Genomic DNA, 24,540 nt, shown 5'->3' with positions numbered 1-24,540 from the left:
TCGATAGCAGTCAACTTCTAATGTACCGTTCCTGCAAGACGAGATATCGGAATATGCAAATCAATTAAGGGTATGAAATGGACAGACAGAATAAGAAATGAAGCTATTCTAGCAAGAGTGGGTGAAGAAATAATGATGCTGAAACTGACCAGAAAGAGAAAAATAAATTGGTTGGGTCACTGGCTAAGAAAAAAATATTAATATTTGAGGAGAAAAATTCGCTCCGGCGCCGGGGATCGAACTCGGGTCCTTGGTTCTACGTACCAAGCGCTCTGACCACTAAGCTACGCCAAATTAATAAAAATCTATAATATTCTCATAGCTGCAGTGCATATATTTGTACAGATTACTATGCACGTAACTGCGGAATCCCGGCCAAACAAGTCACTCAATTGAGTGCGCTCCTAGTATAATGGCAGTTGACATTGGACACATACGTCAACATATATGCCTAACTTGGAGTCAGGCCACAAAGGGAAATACTGAAGGAGGAAGGTTCGATCCGGTGTTGTGGATTGAATTCGGTGTAGCTCAGTGATCAGAGTGCTTGGTACGTAGAACCAAGGACCCGGGTTCGATCCCCGGCACCGGAGCGAATTTTTCTCCTCACATATTAATTGTCAATATTACAGATATTATTCTGTAGGACAACTTAATAAAAATCTATAATAAGAAAAAACTACCTATTGAAGGATGCACTGGAAGGAATGGTAAACGGGAGAAGAGTTCGGTGCAGAAAAAAATATCAGATGATAGACGACATTAAGATATGAAGAGTCCACTGAAGAATGATGGATGTCACTTTTTTGTCGAAAATGAACCAAGACTGTCAATGCATAGCTTACAATAATGTCACTAATATTAATAGTAAGCAGGGACGTATTTAGGCCTAGACAGACTAGGCGGTTTGAGGGGGCGGTTTTTAAGCTACCCTACTCTTAATTTTTTATATTTTTTTTTAAATTTCATTCATAACTCTTTAAAACAGTACATGAACTTAAACGCACAATGAAAAGGATATGAATAACATTGGCAACAGTCAGTTCAAATTTAATCAAGGTCTGCCACGGAAAAAAGGTCAGTTTTTCAATAAGAGTGTCACAATGCGATCATAGCACTTCTTTCAATGTTATGCCCTCTCACCGTGAGAGTCTCACGTGATAACATCAAAGAACTTCTTGGTATTATATTACGATACGTTAGGAAGGCAAATCTCGTTGCTTGCAATCAGAAGCTTTGTGATGAGAAACGCCGCTAACTCTGTCATAAGACAGTAGCCAGTATCAACACTCAATAATGCCCATTCAGACTTAAATTCAAAGAAAATACCGCCAGCCACTGTAGCAGTTCAGTTTAATTTGAAGTGGTAAAGACTGCAGTTGTTTTTTATCTAACGTATGTGATTTATATTTTAACTAGTGGCTTGTACAGCAAATGCTGCAAACTAAGCTCATTAGACGTTCAAATAAACATTTTTCAGAATTATTTTCAATGAAGAATACCAGACATTCGGAAAGTTATTTGCTTCCATAACAATGAAAGATACTCTCTCTCGAGCCAATACTGAAGAGAACCACGCATATAATATTTACACCACACCGCCATTAAATATATCAAAAAGACCAACCCCACTTGATTAAGAATTATAAAAATATTTGATTTTTAATAATAATATTATCTTACCAAGTTTTATAGCTTTCAGTAACATATACTATATATATATATATATATATATATATATATATATATATATATATATATATTATAGCCGCCACTCAGTAAAATATAGAAATCAAAATCTAATTTAAGTTATTCTCTACATCTACTTATATAATCCCAAAACGTTTCACTTTCATATCATCAATATAGCATTAATATGTATACTTAATGAAAAATAGTCACATCATGGCATTAACTACAATAATATTTCATTTCTAATGGTAGTAATGTCATCAAACCACCTCAAGTTTTGTAGTTTTTAATATCCAATACACAGCTGTACCCAGAAAATTACACACCACAGAATCGAACCTGTAAATTATTTTTAGTAAGTGAAGTTTTTAATAACCAATTCAATTTGAGCTCTAAATATGTCAGCATTCTTGCAGATCTTGGCCTTCGTGTAATATTGTTTACTGTAGTATTTGTTTTGTTTTATTCTGAAATGCAACACGGCCGACTTGATGCTCGCTTCGCTTCTCCTTTACAAAAAAGCGAAGGGTATATCAAGTAGGCCGTGAATGCTATTAGCTAGTTCTCAAAACTGACGACAGATGGATTTTGGAAAATAGGAATATTATGTTTAAAAATTGACATTTAACTGAAAACTACTATTTTTCCGAAAAAAACTTTGAGTTTCAAGCTTCAAACTGAGGGGTCATTTATTAAAATCCGTCCAGCCGTTTTCCCGTAATTTCCATTACCAGTTCAAATTATATATATAGATATTCATTATAATGAGTCACAGTCGGAAAAAGCTAAGTGGTTCTCAATACCGGAAAGACCTCCGACTGAGGTTCTGGCTGGTATGTAGGCTACGTGTATTATGAGGCTGTACATTTCACTTGGCGATGTGTGTCAGAGGAACAATTTGTATATATATGTGAACACAGGCGAAGTTATGGGGGAGGGGACACTGCCGCCCCAAACTTGTCAGAACTCTAATTTTTTCCATTAACTTTAGAAAATACTGAATTCAAAAGATCTTTTTTGCTTTTGTTTATGATTAAATTTCTGTGCTTAACTGACGAATTAATGTCTTCAGACTATATGTCTGAATATTTATTTTAAACTAGCCGTACCCATGCGCTCCGCTGCACCCGTTAGAAATAAATATAAAGTAATTACATAATTAAAATAGGACATTTGATCCAGGGAACATTCATGTTTGATAGAAGGATAAATCGTTTATTATGTTACTTATTTTAAATTGAATTAAAAAATTTAAATGCTATCATTTTGATCCAGATCATAAAAATTAGTTTAGGAAATACAGAAAACGAATATACAGAATACCCTCTCAAGTTTTCTGTGCATAAGAATCTATTTTAATCTTACCTGTCCTCGATTCTCTCAGAAGTTACTGTGATAACATTATAGCATTATGTCCATCTAGAGAAACTACACTTTCCAATGGTGAAATAATAATTAATTATACAAATCGGTATATTACTTCATACAAACACAGAAACATTCTATGTAGGCTATCTTTCATAGTTTCGATTGTTGCTGACCAAGGCTATGTAATTCATTACACGGCCTTAGATGGCAGTGATTTTAATTTTAAAACTCATTTATCTCATTAAATATCAGTCCTATCAAAATTTTTCAAGCAATAAAACTTATCGGAAATTATTTTCAAAGAAACGTTTGTTATGTAACATTTTTCACAAAAATCAATAATAAGCGATACATTTCGATTTATTTAATTCAGGCCCCCTTATAACCCCCAATTTAAATAATGTATTTTGAATGCCATATAGCCTAAAATCTAAGTTACCACGAACTTAATTTCTATTCAAATTTTCATCGAAATCTGTTCAGCCATTATCGCGTGAAAACGTAACAAACATACAGACAGACAGACAGACAGACAGACATACAAACAAAAGTTTCAAAAAAGCGATTTTCGGTTTCAGGATGGTTAATTATATATGTTAGGACCAATTATTTTTGGAAAATCGAAAATTACCAGAAAATTTTCGGCTACAGATATATTATTAGTATAGATTTCTGAATGTTGACTACTGCGATATTATATTAAGTAACCTAAATGCAAATTTGAGCAGCAGGCTACAGCGTGTGCATAATGCGTGCGTCCGTTATATTTGCAATATTCGTAAGTATGATCATGTTTCCCCGTCTTTCCAAACTCTGTCTTGGCTAAGGCTAAGCGATCGACGAGCCCTGCATTCTCTCGTTCTCTTATTTCAAATTCAGCGCACCGCTATCCCAATCTATTTGGCTTCTCGTTTTCAAAATTTATCCGCATATCATCAGCTAAGTACAAGATCTCATTATAACAATTTACTCATTATACCCTACCACAAGACATCTTTATATTCTTCATCCTATACAGTTTCAGTTGCTAGAAATTGGAACTCGCTTCCGAGTGATGTAAGGGGTTGTTGGACAATAACTTCATTTAGGTCAAAATTACATAAATTCTTACTTAACAGATTAATTGCTGATTAATATTTGTTACTTATAATGAAACTAACATCTGTCCATTCTTATTATTATTATCATTAATTTCTCTACATAGATTTACAAAACCTCTAATGGCAATTACATTAATATTCTCATTATAGAAATATATATATATATATATATATATATATATATATATATATATATATATATATTCTCCCTGTAACATAGTCCTAGTAAGCTTATATTAAATTAATTTTCATCATTTTACTAGCTATTTCAAATATTAAATTAATTATAATTCATTGAATTAAATTAGCTCATAAATTAAGTTACTACTTTACCTTATAGATTTATCTAAATTTAAATAAATGTGTAGTGGAGAATATTGCTGGAGAACGTTTTAAGTGTAGTGTAAATATTTGTAATTTAAATGTATGTATTGTATTGATTAAGGCTGGCTGAGTGGAAGAGAAGGCCTTATGGCCTTAACTCTGCCAGCGAAAATAAAACATTATTATTATTATTATTATTATTATTATTATTATTATTATTATTGTATAAGAATTTCTATACCTCATTTGAGGAATGGAAGCACTGTAATGTTTCTTTTGTAACAGCCTGTACTCATGTGTTAAAAGTCTGCAGGAGTTCAGACTGCCATATGGAAAATGTGTTATTTAACGACACTCGCAACTGCAGAGGTTATATCAGCATCGCCGGATGTGCCGGAATTTTGTCCCGCAGGAGTTCTTTTACATGCCACTAAATCTACTGACATGAGCCTGTCGCATTTAAGCACACTTAAATGCCATCGACCTGGCCTGGGATCGAACCCGCAACCTTGGGCATAGAAGGCCAGCACTATACCAACTCGCCAACCAGGTCGACCACCACTTGGAGAAATATGAATAACATACTGCACAACAATGCAGAAAAAAGAAAAGTGATCCCGGTATAATGTGTAAACTTAAAGACGAGATTAAATAAAATAATTAGAGTTTACATTTCATATGATATCTTCAGGAAGGTAAACTTTATATAAAAACGTTTGTTAGCACTGTTCCATACTTTTTATTGATGTACATCTGTTTCTACACGAGAGAGAAAAAGACAGAGATTGTTTTAATTATTCCCTATTATAACTTGTAGTGTCCCGCGCCGTGGCGTCGTGGTCTAAGACATCTTGCCTGGGACTCGCGTTACGGAATGCGCGCTGGTTCGAGTCCTCATGGGGGAAGAAATTTTCTCATGAAATTTCGGCCAGTGTATGGGACCGGTGCCCACCCAGCACCGAGATGCACTTGGGGAGCTACGATAGGTAGCTAAATCTGGTTACGAATGCCAGCTATAACGGCTGGGGGGATCATCGTGCTAACCACACGATACCTCCATTCTGGTTGGATGATCGTCCACCTCTGCTTCGACATGTGGGCGTGAGGCCAGCAGCCGGCTGGTCGGTCTAGGCCCTTCACGGGCTGTAGCGCCACGGATTATATATATTTATATAATTTGTAGTAGACCTACAGTTCAAGCCTATAAAACCCGGTCCCAAACATCGCGGATGTGTATGTAACACTGTAAGAAACATGCTCCCGAAAATACCTTTATGCTCGACCATGCCGAAATGTACTAATTATACATCTGGTAGCAGTCCTTTAATGCATGTCATTAAAGTACACCTACTCATTAAAGTACAGGTCTTCAGCCAATGATAACTCAGCTTACATGTGTTCAGCCAATGACAAGTCAGCTTTGTACCGTTAGAAAACGGCAAGTATCGATTATTCTCGGATATGCAATCGAAAGAGAATTAGCGAAAAGTCACGGAGGCTGGAAATCCAATACTGTCGCAGAAGGTTATGTTCTGTTACTATAATAATTAGCGTTAATTGTAAATAATATTCAAATAAATTCAATTTGTCATCTCGTTTTTCAATGTCGAATTCAATAATCAAGGTTATTATATTATAATATTATCAAGTTTAACGGGACTACGTCAAGGTCAATGACATTATTGTTCCTCGGAAAAAAATCAATACTTTCGCGTCTGCGCACATCTCACAATTCACGACCTAGAACAAGGTCACTTCCGATCTTGTCAGATACAAATAAAATGTATACATCTGAATACCGGTAATTTCAAGTTAGAAATATGGTCGAGCATAAAAAGTCGTATGAAACGAGCCTATAATGGTAATTAAGAAGCTCGTATGAAAATTATGAAACTCGCTTGCGCTCGTTTCATAAATATCCATACTCGATTCTTAATTACTATCATTATAGGCTCGTTGCATAATGTACTATTATTAAATGGTCATATTCTGATATAGTGTACCACGGCCAAGCTATAACACGGGGATGAGGTAAATCATGTCTCCCATAACCTCGTTATATGGAGATTCTATGGTTTTGCTTCCTCCCCCCCCCCACACCCAAGGAAACGATTCTCTCTTCGCCTATGCATTTGAGTCTGACTAGTGTAATATGTAGCTAATCGGCGATGTATGCAATGGAGGGGGAAAGGAACTGGCCACCCTACCCCATTACCTCGGCTGTACTGGAATTGGTTCCCAAATCTGTGAATTAGTTCCCAGTTGGTCCCAGAGCTATACTCGAGTTGGTTCCAGGTTGATTTCTCCTGTGTAGTGCAATTGGTTCCCGCGCCAGATCAAGTCAGAAAACATTTCCCTTCCCATTTTACACAGACTTAGGACTGTCAACTACTGTCTACAGTGGTAGGTAGGTTAAATAGTAATATACGTTACAAGAGCGGTATGTTGACGTTTTCATGTTCGAGGAAAAGATTGAAAAAGCGAAACGTAGTTGAGCTTTTTTAATTTCCGAGAACATGAAAACATACATACCGCTCGTGTATCGTACATTATTTTGTGCGAAGATCGTTTATTACATACCTGAAAGACGAATTTCTAATTAGTTGCAATGAAATCTCCATCTTGGTTTCTGTTTAATGACGGCAACTTTAGAAAACAAAAATATCTATACTCCAGCAGGCCGTGATATACGTCTGTCTTTTTTTTCCCCCCGTCTATAAATGCGAACTTAAAACAAACGGTAAGGTTATATAATGATTTATTTTTCATTTTAATATTTTAACAATATTATTTATATAACATATTGCAATAATAACATCGGCATCTGGAGTCTTGTTGATTTTTTCACGGCTTCCTTAGTGTTACTTGTATCAGGAATACAATAGTTTTCGTGGAGTTGTAGACTTTACTTAATTTTTGCAAATATTTAAAAACAATAATTATTAACAGTGCAATTTAGGTGAAATTGCAGTGGTAAGTTTCCAATTTATAATTATTACTATGTTAAACGTCTCTAAAAATAATATGTTAAAAGCCTAAAGCAGTAAAATGAATGTCGCGCTTAAGCGGTAAGAAGAGGGAAATTGTTATGTGTGTTACGTTGGGAATACTGAATGTGGAATTTCACACTTACCGCGTATTGGTTCTGTGCGGAAAACAAGCAAATACGCACGATCTCGCACAAAATCTTTGTGCTTGGCGGACACGCTGCGTCGAATAACTTCACAATTTTATTTCTGTACTGGTAAAAATTTGAAACATACGTGTCGCAGGAATGCAAATCTACTTACACTGCCATCAGAAAGCTTTTCCATCCAATCTTTCACAAAAGTTTCCTTTTGTTGCATTATCTTAGGCCTTCATTTACTTTTACAATAAGCTTAATGTAAGTATCGCACTGAACCTCCTTCAGAGCATCTGCAAGTGCAAATATATTCGGGTGTGGAGCACAAAAGTGCACATTAAGTTTACTGTGGAAAGATTCACAACAGTTGGTTGTTCGCTCTAAGGAAGAAGTATTGGAGGTGGATGCTCACTTGTTGGTGTAATATAAGTATGGAGGAGGTAATCAAAGAACTGGTCCAATCGATCGTCTATAGGTTTGACAGCCATTAAGTCATTAACAAAACAATCTTCAACTTCTTGAGGAGCCAATAAAGGCAGTCCGAATATAGTTTTTAGAAGCTGACCAATTTCAGATTCCTTACTTTTAAATTCCGCACTCAAACCTAAGGATTTAATTTTCTCCACCAAGATTGTACAAGATGGAACCTACAACCTTCCAGTTTGGCATTAGGGAATACGTCACAGCCTTGGATATTTGAACATGGAGAACCAACTCACGTTGATGATATTTAAACATGGGGAACCAACTCACTTTGTTGATATTTTGTTTGGGAACCAACTGCAGAACAGCGATTATCTCCTCGCCTAATTGCCTCATGAGTGATGTCTTGATGGTGACACTTGTGGGGTCCAGACCTGTCTTCGGACAGTTGACTAAACAACAATACCGGAAACTCGCGAAAGACAATGCAATAATAAAAGAGGAAATTGTGAGAAAAAGTGGAAAATAAATGTGCTATTTAAAAAACAAACACAACCGGCTTGTTCCAATTCGAGTCCAGATACACCAGAGTGTAATAATGTGGCGAAAATAGTGGAGTGTGTGGTTTATCGGAGTCAGGCGTTTCCGATATTAGAAACAGTAATAATGACCGGAGTCAATTATTTCAGTGATCCAAATGTCGTATATAGGGCGAAATAAGGGGCAGAAATATTTTTCTCTGCCTAGACGCACCAAGTAGCTAGATTCGCCCCTGGCAGTAAGTAGTAATAGTAGTAGCAGTATTAGTAGCAAAGGTTCTGACAAATCCAAAGAGATTGCATATAAATCACTAGTACGTCCAGTAATGGAATATGGTGCTGCATGTTGGGATCCTTACAGATTAGAACATATTAAGACACTGGAAAAGATTCAAAAACGGGCTCTTAAGTGTTGTCGGAAAAATTCACCATTAAAATGGGACACACTCACGGACAGGAGAACGCGAATTCGATTATGCGCAATGTTCAAAACATACAGAGGTGAGCCTGCTTGGAGAGAAATAAAAAATAGGTTGCAGCCGCCAAATTACTCTTCAAGGAACGACCACTCATATAAATTGAGGGAAAGAAGGCAGAGGACGGACACTGGAAAGTTTTCTTTTCTCAATCGTACTATGAGGGACTGGAATGCTTTACCTGCAGACTTACTAAAGGCTTTACCAACAACCAAAAATGCATTTAAAAATAGGCTTAAGGACTTTACTAACAGACTGTAATGATACACAGTATTTAAAGGTGTAAATGATATGTTGTTATTGAAGTGTTGTATCAGTGAAGATTTATGTTGTGTCAGTGAAGTGTGTTGTATCAGTGAAGAAGTATGTCGTGTCAGTGAAGTGTGCTGTGTAAGTGAAACGTGTTCCTGTCAGTGAAGCTTTATAGTTTATAGTGGCAGTGCAAAGAATTTGAACAGTGAAATGTTTTTGAAGTGTTAGTGAAATCAGGATAGAATCAGTGAAATGTGTCGTAGTTCCAGTGCAGTGAGTGAGTTGACAGCGAAATGAGTGTAATGTTGAAAGGTACTTGTGCAGATATGAACATATACTCGTGGGTTTTAGTTCGATCTTAGTTTTAAGATACAAATTAGAATATTTCAAATGTTATTTTAAGTGACCGTTTCATTTAATTTAGTATATTCCCTGTTGTTGTTGTTGTTGTTGTTGTTGTTGTTGTTGTTGTTGTTGTTGTTGTTGTTGTTGTGGTTATTATTATTATTATTATTATTATTATTATTATTATTATTATTATTAGTATTAATTATTAGTATTAGTATTAATTGTATTTTTAATTAATAAGTTTATTATTGTCATTATTGAGTGCAATTAGTTACCACTGCCACCGGGTATATACCCACTGCAGTGTGAATAAATACATACATACTGCAAACAGAAATGAAGCTGGTCGCAATCTCTGTTGTAACAGATTGTATCAATCATTGCTCAGTAACTGTAACCATGGCAACAGCTCACACTTACTGCTGTCTTCTGGCGCTCCGCTTGCAGTTCGTCTGCCAGCTTCTTCAGTTCCTCCCCCTTCGCTTGCAGTTCTTCTCGCAGAGCCCGCAGTGCTTCCTCCTTACTCTGTAATTAAAAACAAATCTGGTTGAGAAGAACCTCAGATGTCGATAACTGGACTAGAGACATGACTACTATAATGATGATGGTGATTATTATTGTTATTACTATTATTATTATTATTATTTATTATTATTATTATATGACTGAATGGAGCTGGTAAACTCCCTCGTATCTGTAACCATGGCAACAGCTCACACTTACTTCTTCCAGCTGGCGCCTCATCTCCCGCTCAGCCTCCAGTTCTTGTCTGAGCTTCCCCAGCTGATCCTGGTAGCTCTGTAATATAAACAATTCTGGATTAGAGAAAGCTCAGCTGGTTAGGTGATAGTCTGACTTGAAGCAACAGGTTTCATGAAGGAATCAAGCTGATGGCCGATATACAGTATCAGGAAATGAGACAACAGCTACCAACGTATAATGTTTGGATAGAAGCTTTCAAATAAAATGTCTTATCCTGCGTATGGTAGTCCCTAGGAGTTAAATGAAATGTTGTGTGTCCTCAAATAAATTGGACATCTGCAGGAACATAATCTTCATTTTCACGATGAACTTTTAAGAAATGGCCACTGATTGAATACAATACCAGTACATACTGTAATTCGTATTTTCATGATAAACTGTATTCCGCGCATCATATACCCTGCCAGTACATATTCATGTTTGCATGGTAGCCCTAAAAAATGAGCTGTGGTTCATCAACTCTCCTAGAACGTAATTCGGATTTTTATAAGCCCTAAAATCAATAGGCTGTAGGTCGTATACACTAGTGCTTGCCAAACAAACTTTTTGAAGATGGGACCCATTTCTGACCGAGATTTTTCTTTGCAACCCCCCCGAACACCGTACAGGTACTACATTCAAGAAATACAAATCCGTGTAAAATCGAAAAAAAACTGATATTTTACTGAAAACAGTCGATAGCAGTCAACTTCTAATGTACCGTACCTGCAAGACGAGATATCGGAATATGCAAATCAATTAAGGGTATGAAATGGACAGACAGAATAAGAAATGAAGCTATTCTAGCAAGAGTGGGTGAAGAAAGAATGATGCTGAAACTGATCAGAAAGAGAAAAATAAATTGGTTGGGTCACTGGCTAAGAAAAAAACTATTAATATTCGAGGAGAAAAATTCGCTCCGGCGCCGGGGATCGAACTCGGGTCCTTGGTTCTAAGTACCAAGCGCTCTGACCACTGAGCTACGCCAAATTAATAAAAGTCTATAATATTCTCATAGCTGCAGTGCATATATTTGTACAGATTACTGTGCACGTAACTGCGGAATCCCAGCCAAACAAGTCGCTCAGCTGAGTGCGCTCCTAGTATAATGACAGTTGACATTGGACATATACGTCAACATATATGCCTAACTTGGAGTCAGGCCAAAAAGGGAAACAATGAAGGAGGAAGGTTCGGTCCGGTGCTGTGGATTGAATTCGGCGTAGCTCAGTGGTCAGAGCGCTTCGTACGTAGAACCAAGGATCCGGGTTCGATCCCCAATGTCGGAGCGAATTTTTCTCCTCAAATATTAATTATCAATATTACAGATATTATTCTGTAGGACAAATTAATAAAAATCTATAATAAGAAGAAACTGCCTATTGAAGGATGCACTGGAAGGAATGGTGAACGGGAGAAGTGTTCGGGGCAGAAGAAGATATCAGATGATAGACGACATTAAGATATATGAATCGTATGAGGAGAATAAGAAGAAGGCAGGAAAAATAAATATTGGAGCGTGCTGGACTTGCAGTGAAAGAGCTCCCTTTTAGACAGAAAACTATGAATGACTGATGGAGTAGTGAAACTATACGTATAGGTACTTCATTTCGCAGAGCATCGATCAGTTTTGGATCAAAGGAATGCAAAAATAATTACCTCTGGTTTTCAAAAGATGCTATTAAATTCTTGGCAGGCCTAATTTGTGTTTGTAAGCTTGGATTTATGCTAAATAAGTTTCTCGTCTATCACTGCCATCAAAACAAAAGCGACAAATCTCCTTGAAATTGTAAACTATATCACTGTGTCTATCGAATACAGAGTCCTGACTTCAGAAGCTAATTCCTGAAAAACAGGCATTTTTTTTCTCTTTTTATTATTTTTTTGTTTATAACTACTTCAACATATCCACTCTAAGATTGTCACAGTTCTCTGCCTCCTGTCACTTAGCTATCGCCTTTTTCTCTTTCAGATATTGGCAGTACTGTTACGTAGTAATATACAATGGAGTACCCATACTTATCATTTAAGTAAATGCCCATTATGAACAAGCTTTAGTGCATGCGTGTCGGCCTATTTTAAAGTTTTTCGTGCTTACTGCCCAACTTTTAATGTACCTTCAACTGTCCAATTACTGTGCCTGTAACCATGGCAACAGCTAATCACTTACCTTTTCTTGCTGAAGCCGCAACTGGTGCTCTTCTTCAAATTTCTGTTTCAACTGTATCAGTTCTGCTTTATCCTGCAAACAACAAAGGAATCAGGTTCAGACGTAGCTCAGTCAGTAAAGTGAAAGTGTGATGAGAAACAGAATAACACACAACGAACTACTGAATGTACTGACAACTACTAAACAGCACGACATTTCTAATTCTGTCTTCACATTGTGTACATGGCTACAGATTGGTCTTAACTCTCCTTCAATTTTCCACGTCATGATTTACTGAATGCCTGGTACGAACATATAATTCTGTGGAATAAAGCCTTAACTGTGACCCAATCTAAGGTGTTCAGCAGTAACTGTAAATATGGCAACAGCGGAACTCTTACCCTTTCCGATTCTTCTTTCAGCTTTTCCAGTTCAGCCCATGTTTCTCTTAATTCCCTCTCTCTCAGCTCCAATTTCTCCTTCAGCTCCTCAATGTTGTTGCTGCTCCCTACTTTTTCCTCTTCCTTCCTTGCCTCCAGGCCCTGCAGGGACCGCGAGTCCAACCTCTCCTTGAGGACCCTCACCTCCTCTATGAGAGGAAGCAGCAGTCTAACCTGCCCCTCCAGGGTCTTCACTCGCTGCTTGAGGTCAGGAAGAGGGTTGGGTTTTGCCATCCTGCACACCAGAAAGCAAGAAAACAGTGAAACCTTCAAACAGCATTCAGAAGTCACTAGTGTCCTTCTTCCATTAACAGCTACTTCATCTATCTCATGGAAATTGTAAGGAATGAATGGGATCACAGCTTTCAAGTTCACTTCCATCTATGAAATATTTCCTTTTTATCAAATATGTTATCAAGTATATAAAAATTCGTCCTCAAAGTGTTGGAAAGGAATAATACTGCTTCACCATACTGCTGGATGTCAAGGGTTACCCTCAGAATATCATGGAGCTGGGGACAGATTAGATGCGCTCCCAAGTTTAGATAAACCGTATCTAGGTTACATTCATTCCTGATTTTCTTTTGTTTGTAATTCAGAATAATACCTGACATGTAGAAAGTTGCTACAACGTTATATGTTAGTGAAGAAAAAGTTTCCTAATTAATTTTTGGACCATATTTAATTAGTTTTGTTTCATATTCCCTAATTTTTGTCAAGTTTTGGTATTTTAGGGCATAAGTGCAGGCATGTTACGAGAGTTTTAGGTCGGATCCCTAGTTATGACGAAATGATGGCTGCCATTTATACTATAGTATACGTAGAAAGTAATATATAGGCCTATTTATCCAGAAATTGTTACGTCTTTTCCACTATAATGCAAAATAATAATTGAACAATTTTCCGAACACTTTGAGATTGGACATTATGAGATTCATTGATAGAAACATTGAAGAAAAGACTGGTTAGAAATTCCAAACCTCATAAATAAATGATTAAAATGGTATTAATTACTTTTAAAATGATTGGTTTTAAATAATTGCTGAGAGAATAAATATTTGTGCCACTAGAAATTGGGAATTACTTTAGAGTCTTGTTGTAAATAGCCTATGTAGATATTTAAAGGGTATATAGATTCTTGTATTTATTTAGGAATTAATCGTCAAATAGTGTTGTAATTTACCACCAGAGCGCATTATTTCATTGTAGTGTTCTGAACTGAACACGGAAATAAAGTGAATAACTCCGTACCCAACTAAACTATGAAGAATATACTCGGTTTCTTCAATATTTCTCTTATCGAATCCCGTATGTTATTTTTCTTGCGTACTAGGCCTACATTTCTATAATTCTAATTTGATGAACTGTAAAACTCTGGTACTGTCGGTCTAACAAAATAAGCATCACGTCATGCATTTAATTTATACCTTCAAAATTACAGCGAATGGAGGCCTTGCACTCGACACAAATTTTCGTGAAATTCTTTGTTTGAATCTTGGCCCGTACAGAAATCCGTTTAGAATTCTCTGGCCAGAATTCTGGGCGGAATCCTGCCATGCGGACAGAGACGATGCTCCATTTAAAATAATCCAAAGAATAAAAATCTGAACGCGCCGTACGGATCCGTTTCGGTAAGTGAGCCACTACCTTATAGTATGTTGGTCACCCTGTAGGCCTTGGCTATAAACTATATTGCGTTTTGTAATTGATGCCCATGAAAAATTGATATACTGGCTGTTAATGTATTAAATATCTGTAATAAAACGACTTCTCAACACAGAAAATTGGTAAAACAGATGACAGATGAAACAAATGACGATCGTTCATGCACTCAGAGTATTGAAATCGTTTTGTATACGATAAGTGACGCGTTGCCATGCAACTCAATGCGTATTGGATATGACCCGATCCCACTTTAGACTCAGATCGTTTTGAATTCCTGTTTTCATGAAGATTTGAATACGGTGCGCGTATTTAAATAGATTTGAATACTCCATGAAAACGTATAGGCCTTACTTACTTACTTAGAAGGCTTTTAAGGAACCCGAAGTTTCATTGCCGCCCTCACATAAGCCCGCCATCATCGGTCCCTATCCTGTGCAAGATTAACCCAGTCTCTATCATCATATCCCACCTTCCTCAAATCCATTTTAATATTATCCTCCCATCTACGTCTCGGCCTCCCCAAAGGTCTTTTTCCCTCCGGTCTCCCAACTAACACTCTATATGCATTTCTGGATTCGCCCATACGTGCTACATGCCCTGCCCATCTCAAACGTCTGGATTTAATGTTCCTAATTATGTCAGGTGAAGAATACAATGCGTGCAGTTCTGTGTTGTGTAACTTTCTCCATTCTCCTGTAACTTCATTCCGCTTAGCCCCAAATATTTTCCTAAGCACCTTATTCTCAAACACCCTTAACCTATGTTCCTCTCTCAAAATGAGAGTCCAAGTTTCACAACCACACAGAACAACCGGTAATATAACTGTTTTATAAATTCTAACTTTCAGATTTTTTGACAGCAGACTGGATGATAAAAGCTTCTCAACCGAATAATAACACGCATTTTACATATTTATTCTGCGTATAGACCTATTTTCTAAATATTGAAGTGGGTTTCAGGGCATTTATTTAGAGTTAAGAAGTGGCGGTCAAGCTATAAAAGGTTTGCTGATCTACCTTCCAGGCTTAGCTTCCTGTAAAGCTGGTTTGAAAAATACTAAAGGGAAAAATTGTTCCGGAACGGAGTATCGAACCCGGGACCTTTGCCTAAGCGCGCCAACGCTCTACCACTGAGCTATCCAAGAGCGATACACAATTCTGCCCTTTATGTCCACATACATACCTCAAGTGGGTTTCACAAACGCCAGCGGCCTAACATGGAGTGCATGCTATGCTGTGGCTGTAATTGTGGTTCATGTTACAACGCACATGGGCGATATGCTGCAGTATGTGGGCATAAAGGGAATACAGAGCAGGCCAGGCTACAGAAGTGACGTGTCCTATTTTGTATTCGTTTACTAATATACTTCTAGAGAATAAAAGACTTCCGTCACACTCCACAACAAACACCAAATTACTTACTTGATCAAGTTTGAAGATACAATATCACACGCTGATGAACGAAGCAAGACACAAAGATGTCACAAATCAACAGTGTTGCCAACTTCAATTTGCGAAAAAAACACTGCACGCTTACAAAAACTCACCAAATATGTCATAAAACCCACCAGATTTTCGTTCCTATAGATTTTTTTTTCACTTAATTGTTAAGTAACACTAAGATAAGATATGAACAATTATTAAAAATTATAATAACGTACAGCACTCCGTTTTAGTCCAGACCTAATTTCAAAATTTACTGAAATTCCCATGATCTAATGATAGTGCTTTGAATCCACTTCTGAATTTCGCCAAGCAAGACATAGACCCTAACAATGAAGGCTCGAACTCGGTATTTCTTTTAACGGATTTTTATTTGGCATAGCTCGCGCAAGGAACGATTACCGAAAAGCAATGGTGGCGTTGCTGTCTGTTTTGACGTGTAAAATGTTACGTTTTATTTAACGACGCTCGCAACTGCAGAGGTTATATCAGCGTCGCCGGATGTGCCGGAATTTTGTACCGCAGGAGTTCTTTTACATGCCAGTAAATCTACTGACATGAGCCTGTCGCATTTAAGCACACTTAAATGCCATCGACCTGGCCCGGGATCGAACCCGCAACCTTGGGCAAAGAAGGCCAGCGCTATACCAACTCGCCAACCAGGTCGACTTTTGACGTGTATATGAAGGCACGCCGAGGGGGCGAGAGATGCGGGCCGATGGAAGTACTGTCTCTTCCAAGAAGAAGAACAAATGAGGACATCGCTGTGGAGATAAAGAACGTAGCAAGAGAAAAATTCGAAGCTAATTAAACGCGCAACATATGTTTACGAATGAAATAATAATACCGTGCGATACAAGACACGTATTCACATGCAGTGGAACAAACTAAAGTCGTAATGTAACTATCACAACGCAAGACTGATTCTATCGATGTCATTTCTCTTCCGACTGTACTCTTGAATACCATTCAAGCTATCTCGTGATCTTTCCCGTCGCCGTCTCTTCCTTATCGTATTGTTTCATTCGCATTCCTTCCGTCGGTATTCCCTGCTTGCGAGATCTATACCTCTTTGTACTGGAGATGTTTACAAGTAGTAGTAATGCTGAAGTTGTTTAGTTTCATTAAGTTCATCAAGCGCCACTATACTTCAACGTTTGCAGTAACTTTTTGGTCTGTGTTGAATTAAGAAAACCTTGATTTGTTGTACAACGTAATTGAAACTCAGTCTAGCAACATTTTACAGTATTCCCATACATTTATATTCTTTTCAGCAGTTGTTTCATTGGAGGAACAACGAAAAAAACGCGCGGTTATCGAATTAATTTCTCACATCGTGTATTAAGACTTCTGTTTTCACTTCCAGCCGTTGGGTTGTTATACGGTTAACTGCAGAGTGCATTGATAGCCATCTAATTCTGTAACACAAGTAGTGGCATTCATTCATTCATTCATTCATTCATTCATTCATTCATTCATTCATTCATTCATTCATTCATTCATTCATTCATTCATTCATTCATTCATTCATTTTATTCAATAAATCTTACATGAGCAATGAAGCTTTAAGATGTGAAACAAGTCAAAATTTTACAATATTACAATTACAATTTTTACAATTTTTTTATAGTTTTACAATTTAGTAATTTTCTACAATTTTTACAATTTTGTACAATTTTTTACAATATTTTGGCGAGATGTAGTGAGGTCCGAGGATTCGCCAAAATATTACCCGGCATTTGCCTTTTTGTTGGGGAAAACCTCGGAAAACCCCAACCAGGTAATCAAATCAAAGGGGTTGATGCCAAGGACTCGCCATAGACCATGCGGCTTCAGTCCCACGGCCATCGTGACATTTAACTTATTTTATATTTTTGTTTTCATATTTTCAGATAATGGTATATCTCTAATGTGATAAGTTGAGCTATATATAATCATAATTTTCCTTACTGTGTGTACTTAAAAATATTGTACTCACTGTATGCTTTGTACTGCACTATTTTATTACTATTATTATTATTATCATCATTATTATTACTATTCTTATTATTATTATTATTATTATTATTATTATCAATAATTGTCTTATTTTTTATACTTTGTATGTCTCATTCATTTTGACCTGCTGTTCACATTTTATTATGCTTTTTTCTTTCTTTCTCTATGTTATATATTATGTCTGATTTCTTCTTACTTGTTGTTTAGATTTTATTATTATTATTATATTCAGTTTTGTGTGTAAAATTGTAGTGTACTTTGTAAATTTGTAGCGTTTTTGTAACGCAGTTTTTACTCCTGGTTGAGTGTTAGAGAAGGCAGTATGGCCTTAACTGTGCCAGGTTAAATAAATTATTATTATTATTATTATTATTATTATTATTATTATTATTATTATTATTATTATTATTATTATTATTATTATCGAAATAGTCGTGTGTTATATACAATTTGCCTTACAGATTGTTTGAGCTGTTTGCAAAATCGCTAAAAATATCCATTGATGTTAAAATAAACTAGATTTCCCACTGCCCAACGTTTAATGAATTTTAGCATCTGACAGAGGACCAAAGAAACTAGATTTAGTGGGTAAACCACCGTGTTGGCGACACTGCGAATCAATCTAACAACGTAACTTCCGCCTACAACAACACCAGCTAACTGCGTAATATCCTGCATGACCTTCATGAGGACATGCCACGCCCGTCTTGAATCATGGGACGGTTTATCAGTTACCAGTACTGCCAACAGAGTGGCGACTATAAGATTGTAACCTTGGTAATAGAATTTTATCAATTTCGTCTCGTCACGTGAAATTATAAACTAGGAGCTGCTAGTATAAAGCCAGAACCGAAATATGTATGAAGAATACATGAAATTATGGATAAAGTTGTCATTCGACGAAAGGAAGACAGTGCTACCAACTGTAGGCTAACGGCGTCTTTTTTAAATTTACCTAGGCATGCCACATACTTTGATACTTTACAGGCTGGTCCTCGTTTTCAAAAGAAAGAGAGGGGGTTATTAATAGACGGAATTTCTTCCCCTAAGTAAGGGCTCAGTAATTCATTTAAAAATAAACACATGCTGCATGTTCCCCTCTGCAGACTGGCCAAACGAAGCAATTAGTTTGAGTGTCTGTTGGCCGTATGGCAATGCAATGCACGAACAGCCTATTGCAAACAAGTAAGCGGCTATGAACGAAATTTGTTGTGTGGCAAGCAGCTGCATTGCTTGTACCACGGTACAATACAGACCGGGTCGTAACCAGTAGGACAGGAGGCTAGAACTACCGATGAAAATATTTGACAACCCCTGGAAAGGTTTCTTTTTTTTTTTTTTTTTAATCAATATATAAATCTACAGACCGGGGTTCTATGCTAGGGACCGCTATCTTGACTTGGGTCTTACGTAGTTTCCGAGGTGCCCCGGGCGAATACTGGGACAGTACTAATTTATAGGGCAGATCTGACTCCTGCCCAACCCTGATCAACCCTTCACTATCACTTCTCTTCTATCATTCTATCTTCTCCCGCGGTAGGCCTGCCACCTATCCTTCAAGTAAGGCACTAAAAATATGTACATCCTACTCTGTGGAGAAAGCTGCAAAATTCAACAGGTGCAAAACAAGGGGAATACAAGGAGAACAAGGGAAGTACAAGGAGAATAAGGGGAATAAAGAACAAGGGTAATACAAGGAGAAGGGTAATACAAGGAGTACAAGGGAAATACAAGGAGAACAAGGGTAATACAAGAAGAACAAGGGTAATACAAGGAGAACAAGGGTAATACAAGGAGAACAAGGGAAATACAATGGGAACAAGGGTAATACAAGGAGAACAAGGGTAATACAAGGGGAACAAGGGTAATACAAGGAGAACAAGGGTAATACAAGGAGAACAAGGGTAATACAAGGAGAACAAAGGTAATACAAGGGGAACAAGGGTAATACAAGGAGAACAAGGGTAATACAACGAGAACAAGGGTAATACAAGGAGAACAAGGGAAATACAAGGAGAACAAGGGTAATAGAGGAAGAACAAGGGAAATACAAGGAGAACAAGAGAAATACATGGAGAACAAGGGAAATACAAGGAGAACAAGGGTAATACAAGGAGAACAAGGGTAATACAATGAGAACAAGGGTAATACATGGAGAACAAGGGTAATAGAAGGAGAACAAGGGAAATACAAGGAGAACAAGGGTAATACAAGGAGAACAAGGGTAATACAAGGGGAACAAGGGTAATACAAGGAGAACAAGGGTAATAGAAGGAGATCAAGGGTAATACAAGGAGAACAAGGGTAATAGAAGGAGAACAAGGGTAATAGAAGGAGAACAAAGGTAATACATGGAGAACAAGGGTAATACAAGGAGAACAAGGGAAATACAAGGAGAACAAGGGAAATACATGGAGAACAAGGGAAATACAAGGAGAACAAGGGTAATGGAAGGAGAACTAGGGTAATACAATGATAACAAGGGTAATAAAGGAGAACAAGGGAAATACAAGGAGAACAAGGGAAATACATGGAGAACAAGGGAAATACAAGGAGAACAAGGGAAATACAATGAGAACAAGGGTAATAGAAGGAGAACTAGGGTAATACAAGGAGAACAAGGGTAATACAAGGAGAACAAGGGTAATACAAGGGGAACAAGGGTAATACATGGAGAACAAGAGTAATAGAAGGAGAACAAGGGTAATACATGGAGAATAAGGGTAATACAAGGAAAACAAAGGAAATACATGCAGAACAAGGGAAATACAAGGAGAAGAAGGGTAATACAAGGAGAACAAGGGCAATAGAAGGAGAACAAGGGTAATACATGGAGAATAAGGGTAATACAAGGAGAACAAGGGAAATACAAGGAGAACAAGGGAAATACAAGGAGAACAAGGGTAATACAAGGAGAACAAGGGTAATACAAGGAGAACAAGGGTAATAGAAGGAGAACAAGGGTAATACAAGGAGAACAAGGGAAATACATGGAGAACAAGGGAAATACAAGGAGAACAAGGGTCATACAAGGAGAACAAGGGTAATACAAGGGGAACAAGGGTAATACAAGGAGGACAAGGGTAATAGAAGGAGAACAAGGGTAATACATGGAGAAGAAGGGTAATACAACGAGAATAAGGGTAATACCAGGAGAAAAAGGGCAATACAAGGAGAACAAGGGAAATACAAGGAGAACAAGGATAATAGAAGGAGAACAAGGGTAATAGAAGGAGAACAAGGGTAATACAAGAAGAACAAGGGAAATACAAGGAGAACACGGGAAATACAAGGAGAACATGGGTAATACAAGGAGAACAAGGGTAATACAAGGAGAACAAGGGTAATAGAAGGAGAACAAGGTTAATACAGGGAGAACAAGGGAAATACAAGGAGAACAAGGGTAATACAAGAAGAACAAGGGTAATAGAAGGAGAACAAGGGTAATACAAGAAGAACAAGGGTAATACGAGGAGAACAAGGGAAATACATGGAGAACAAGGGAAATACAAGGGGAACAATGGTAATACAGGGAGAACAAGGGAAATACAAGGAGAACAAGGGAAATACAAGGAGAACAAGGGTAATACAAGGAGAACAAGGGAAACACATGGAGAACAAGGGTAATACAAGGAGAACAAGGGTAATACAAGGAGAACAAGGGTAATACAAGGAGAACAAGGGAAATACAAGGAGAGCAAGGGTAATACAAGGAGAACAAGGGTAATACAAGGAGAACAAGGGAAATACATGGAGAACAAGGGAAATACAAGGAGGACAAGGGTAATACAAGGAGAACAAGGGAAATACAAGGAGAACAAGGGAAATACAAGGAGAACAAGGGTAATACAAGGAGAACAAATGAAATACAAGGAGAACAAGGGAAATACATGGAGAACAAGGGAAATACAAGGCGAACAAGGGTAATACAAGGAGAACAAGGGTAATACAAGGAGAACAAGGGTAAAACAAGGAGATCAAGGGTAATACAAGGAGAATAAGGGTAATACCATGAGAACAAGGGCAATACAAGGAGAACAAGGGTAATACAAGGAGAACAAGGGTAATACAAGGAGAACAAGACGAATACAGGAAGAACAAGGGTAATACAGGGAGAACAAGGCTAATGCAAGGAGAACAAGGGTAATACATGGAGAACAAGGGTAATACAAGGAGAACAAGGGAAATACAAGGAGAACAAGGGAAATACATGGAGAACAAGGGAAATACAAGGAGAACAAGGGTAATGGAAGGAGAACTAGGGTAATACAATGATAACAAGGGTAATAAAGGAGAACAAGGGAAATACAAGGAGAACAAGGGAAATACATGGAGAACAAGGGAAATACAAGGAGAACAAGGGAAATACAATGAGAACAAGGGTAATAGAAGGAGAACTAGGGTAATACAAGGAGAACAAGGGTAATACAAGGAGAACAAGGGTAATACAAGGAGAACAAGGGAAATACAAGGAGTACAAGGGAAATACAATGAGAACAAGGGTAATACAAGGAGAACAAGGGTAATACAATGAGAACAAGGGTAATACAAGGAGAACAAGGGTAATACAAGGAGGACAAGGGTACTACAAGGAGAACAAGGATAATACAAGGAGAACAAGGGTAATACAAGGAGAACAAGGGTAATACAAGGAGAACAAGGCTACTAGAAGGATAACAAGGGTAATACAAGGAGAACAAGGTTAATACTAGGAGAATAGGGGAAATACATGGAGGACAAGCGAAATACATGGAGAACAAGGGAAATACAAGGAGAAGAAGGGTAATAGAAGGAGAGCAAGGGTAATACAAGGAGAACAAGGGTAATACGAGGAGAACAAGGGAAATACAATGAGAACAATGGTAATACAAGGAGAACAAGGGTAATACACGGAGAACAAGGGTAATACAAGGAGAACAAGGGAAATACATGGATAACAAGGGTAATACAAGGTGAACAATGGTAATACAAGGAGAACAAGGGTAATACAAGGAGAACAAGGGTAATACAAGGAGAACAAGACGAATACAGGAAGAACAAGGGTAATACAAGAAGAACAAGGGTAATACAAGGAGAACAAGGGTAATACAAGGAGAAAAAGGGTAATACCAGGAGAAAAAGGGTAATACAAGGAGAACAAGGGTAATACAAGGAGAACAAGGGTAATACAAGGAGAAAAAGGGTAATACCAGGAGAAAAAGGGTAATACAAGGAGAACAAGGGTAATACAAGGAGAACAAGACGAATACAGGAATAACAAGGGTAATACAAAGAGAACAAGAGAAATAAAAGGAGAACAAGGGGAATACAAGGAGAACAAAATGAATGCAAGGAGAACAAGGAAAATACAAGGAGAACAAGGGGAATACAAGGAGAACAAGAGGAATATATGGAGAACAAGGGAAATACAAAGAAAAGAAGGGGAATACTTGGAGAAGAAGGAGTCTGCCGCACCATGATTGATTGGGTAACTGGCTAACTGCCCCACCGAACCACCGTATTAATGAATGAAGGAATGGGTTTATGAATGAAAGAATAGCCTACACGCAGTCATTGACAAATACGAGATTGGTGGATTGAATGGATGGAACAATTAATAAATGAAACAATGAGCGATTTAGTGGAATAATGAGCAGTGTATGGATGAAGGAATAAACGAATCAACGATTCAATGAACGAAATGGTTAATAGAAATGAATGAAAAGGTTTACGATAAATAAGTACGTGGTTACATGAATGAATTGCGGATGATATGAGAGAAATGAAATAGTGAAATATTAGACCTACATGATTTATTGATTGAATAAATGAACGTAGGCCTGTAAATGAAAGAAACAATTGAAAAATAATCCAATGAGTCAAAGAATAGCCTAGGCTATAACTTACCGATCAACAACGGAATGAATGAATGAATTAATTAATTAATTAATAAAAGATGGAATGATTTAATTAATAAATGAATGGTTGTAGAAACGAAGGATGGCACATGAACTACTGGATCTGTGAATGACTGTAACTCTGAATTAAGGAATACAGGCTTGTTTCTTGAATGGTAATTTAAAGGATAGTATAACATACGAAACGATCAAAATGCTGGATGGTTGAATGAAATAGCCTAAGTATTCTGCTACGCAGTATGCTTTTAGCCACCAGAAAAGTTCGCAACATTGTAAGCTTATATCCATCAGGCTACAGCCTATAATATAAAAAAATATTCTATAGGCCTATATATTCAAACAAATAATTTTTTTAACCTCTATTCTTCAATTTATTCCTTCATTCATCTAATCGTTTGTATTTTTATTATTCAGTTTATTCCTTCAATTATTCATCCATTTACTTATTAATTAGTTCCTTCATTCTATAATTATTTCGTTCCGTCACCCACTCATTCTTCCATTACATTACTGCAATCCTTAACTTTCCCATTCATTCGTAGTTTATCTCAACAATCATCCA

The 24,540-nt window shown here is 37.2% G+C and overlaps 1 protein-coding gene across 1 annotated transcript in view; it reads right to left on the bottom strand.

Moving 5' to 3' along the window:
• Positions 1-24,540, bottom strand: part of LOC138712269 (reticulocyte-binding protein homolog 2a-like) — a 288,362-nt gene that overhangs the window by 16,664 nt on the left and 247,158 nt on the right. The window contains exons 2-5 of the mRNA XM_069843853.1: positions 12,938-13,211; positions 12,558-12,629; positions 10,370-10,444; positions 10,067-10,171 (exon numbers count right to left, since the gene is read on the bottom strand). Coding sequence (XP_069699954.1) covers positions 10,067-10,171; positions 10,370-10,444; positions 12,558-12,629; positions 12,938-13,210 — 525 coding nt within the window. The 5' untranslated portion in view covers position 13,211. The remainder of the gene's footprint in view (positions 1-10,066; positions 10,172-10,369; positions 10,445-12,557; positions 12,630-12,937; positions 13,212-24,540) is intronic.

This window comes from Periplaneta americana, chromosome 2 (genome assembly GCF_040183065.1).
Source record: "Periplaneta americana isolate PAMFEO1 chromosome 2, P.americana_PAMFEO1_priV1, whole genome shotgun sequence".
Classification (NCBI taxonomy): Eukaryota; Metazoa; Arthropoda; class Insecta; order Blattodea; family Blattidae; genus Periplaneta; species Periplaneta americana.
The sequence above is the reverse complement of the archived record's forward strand: the minus strand, read 5'-3'. Positions and strand labels throughout refer to the sequence as shown.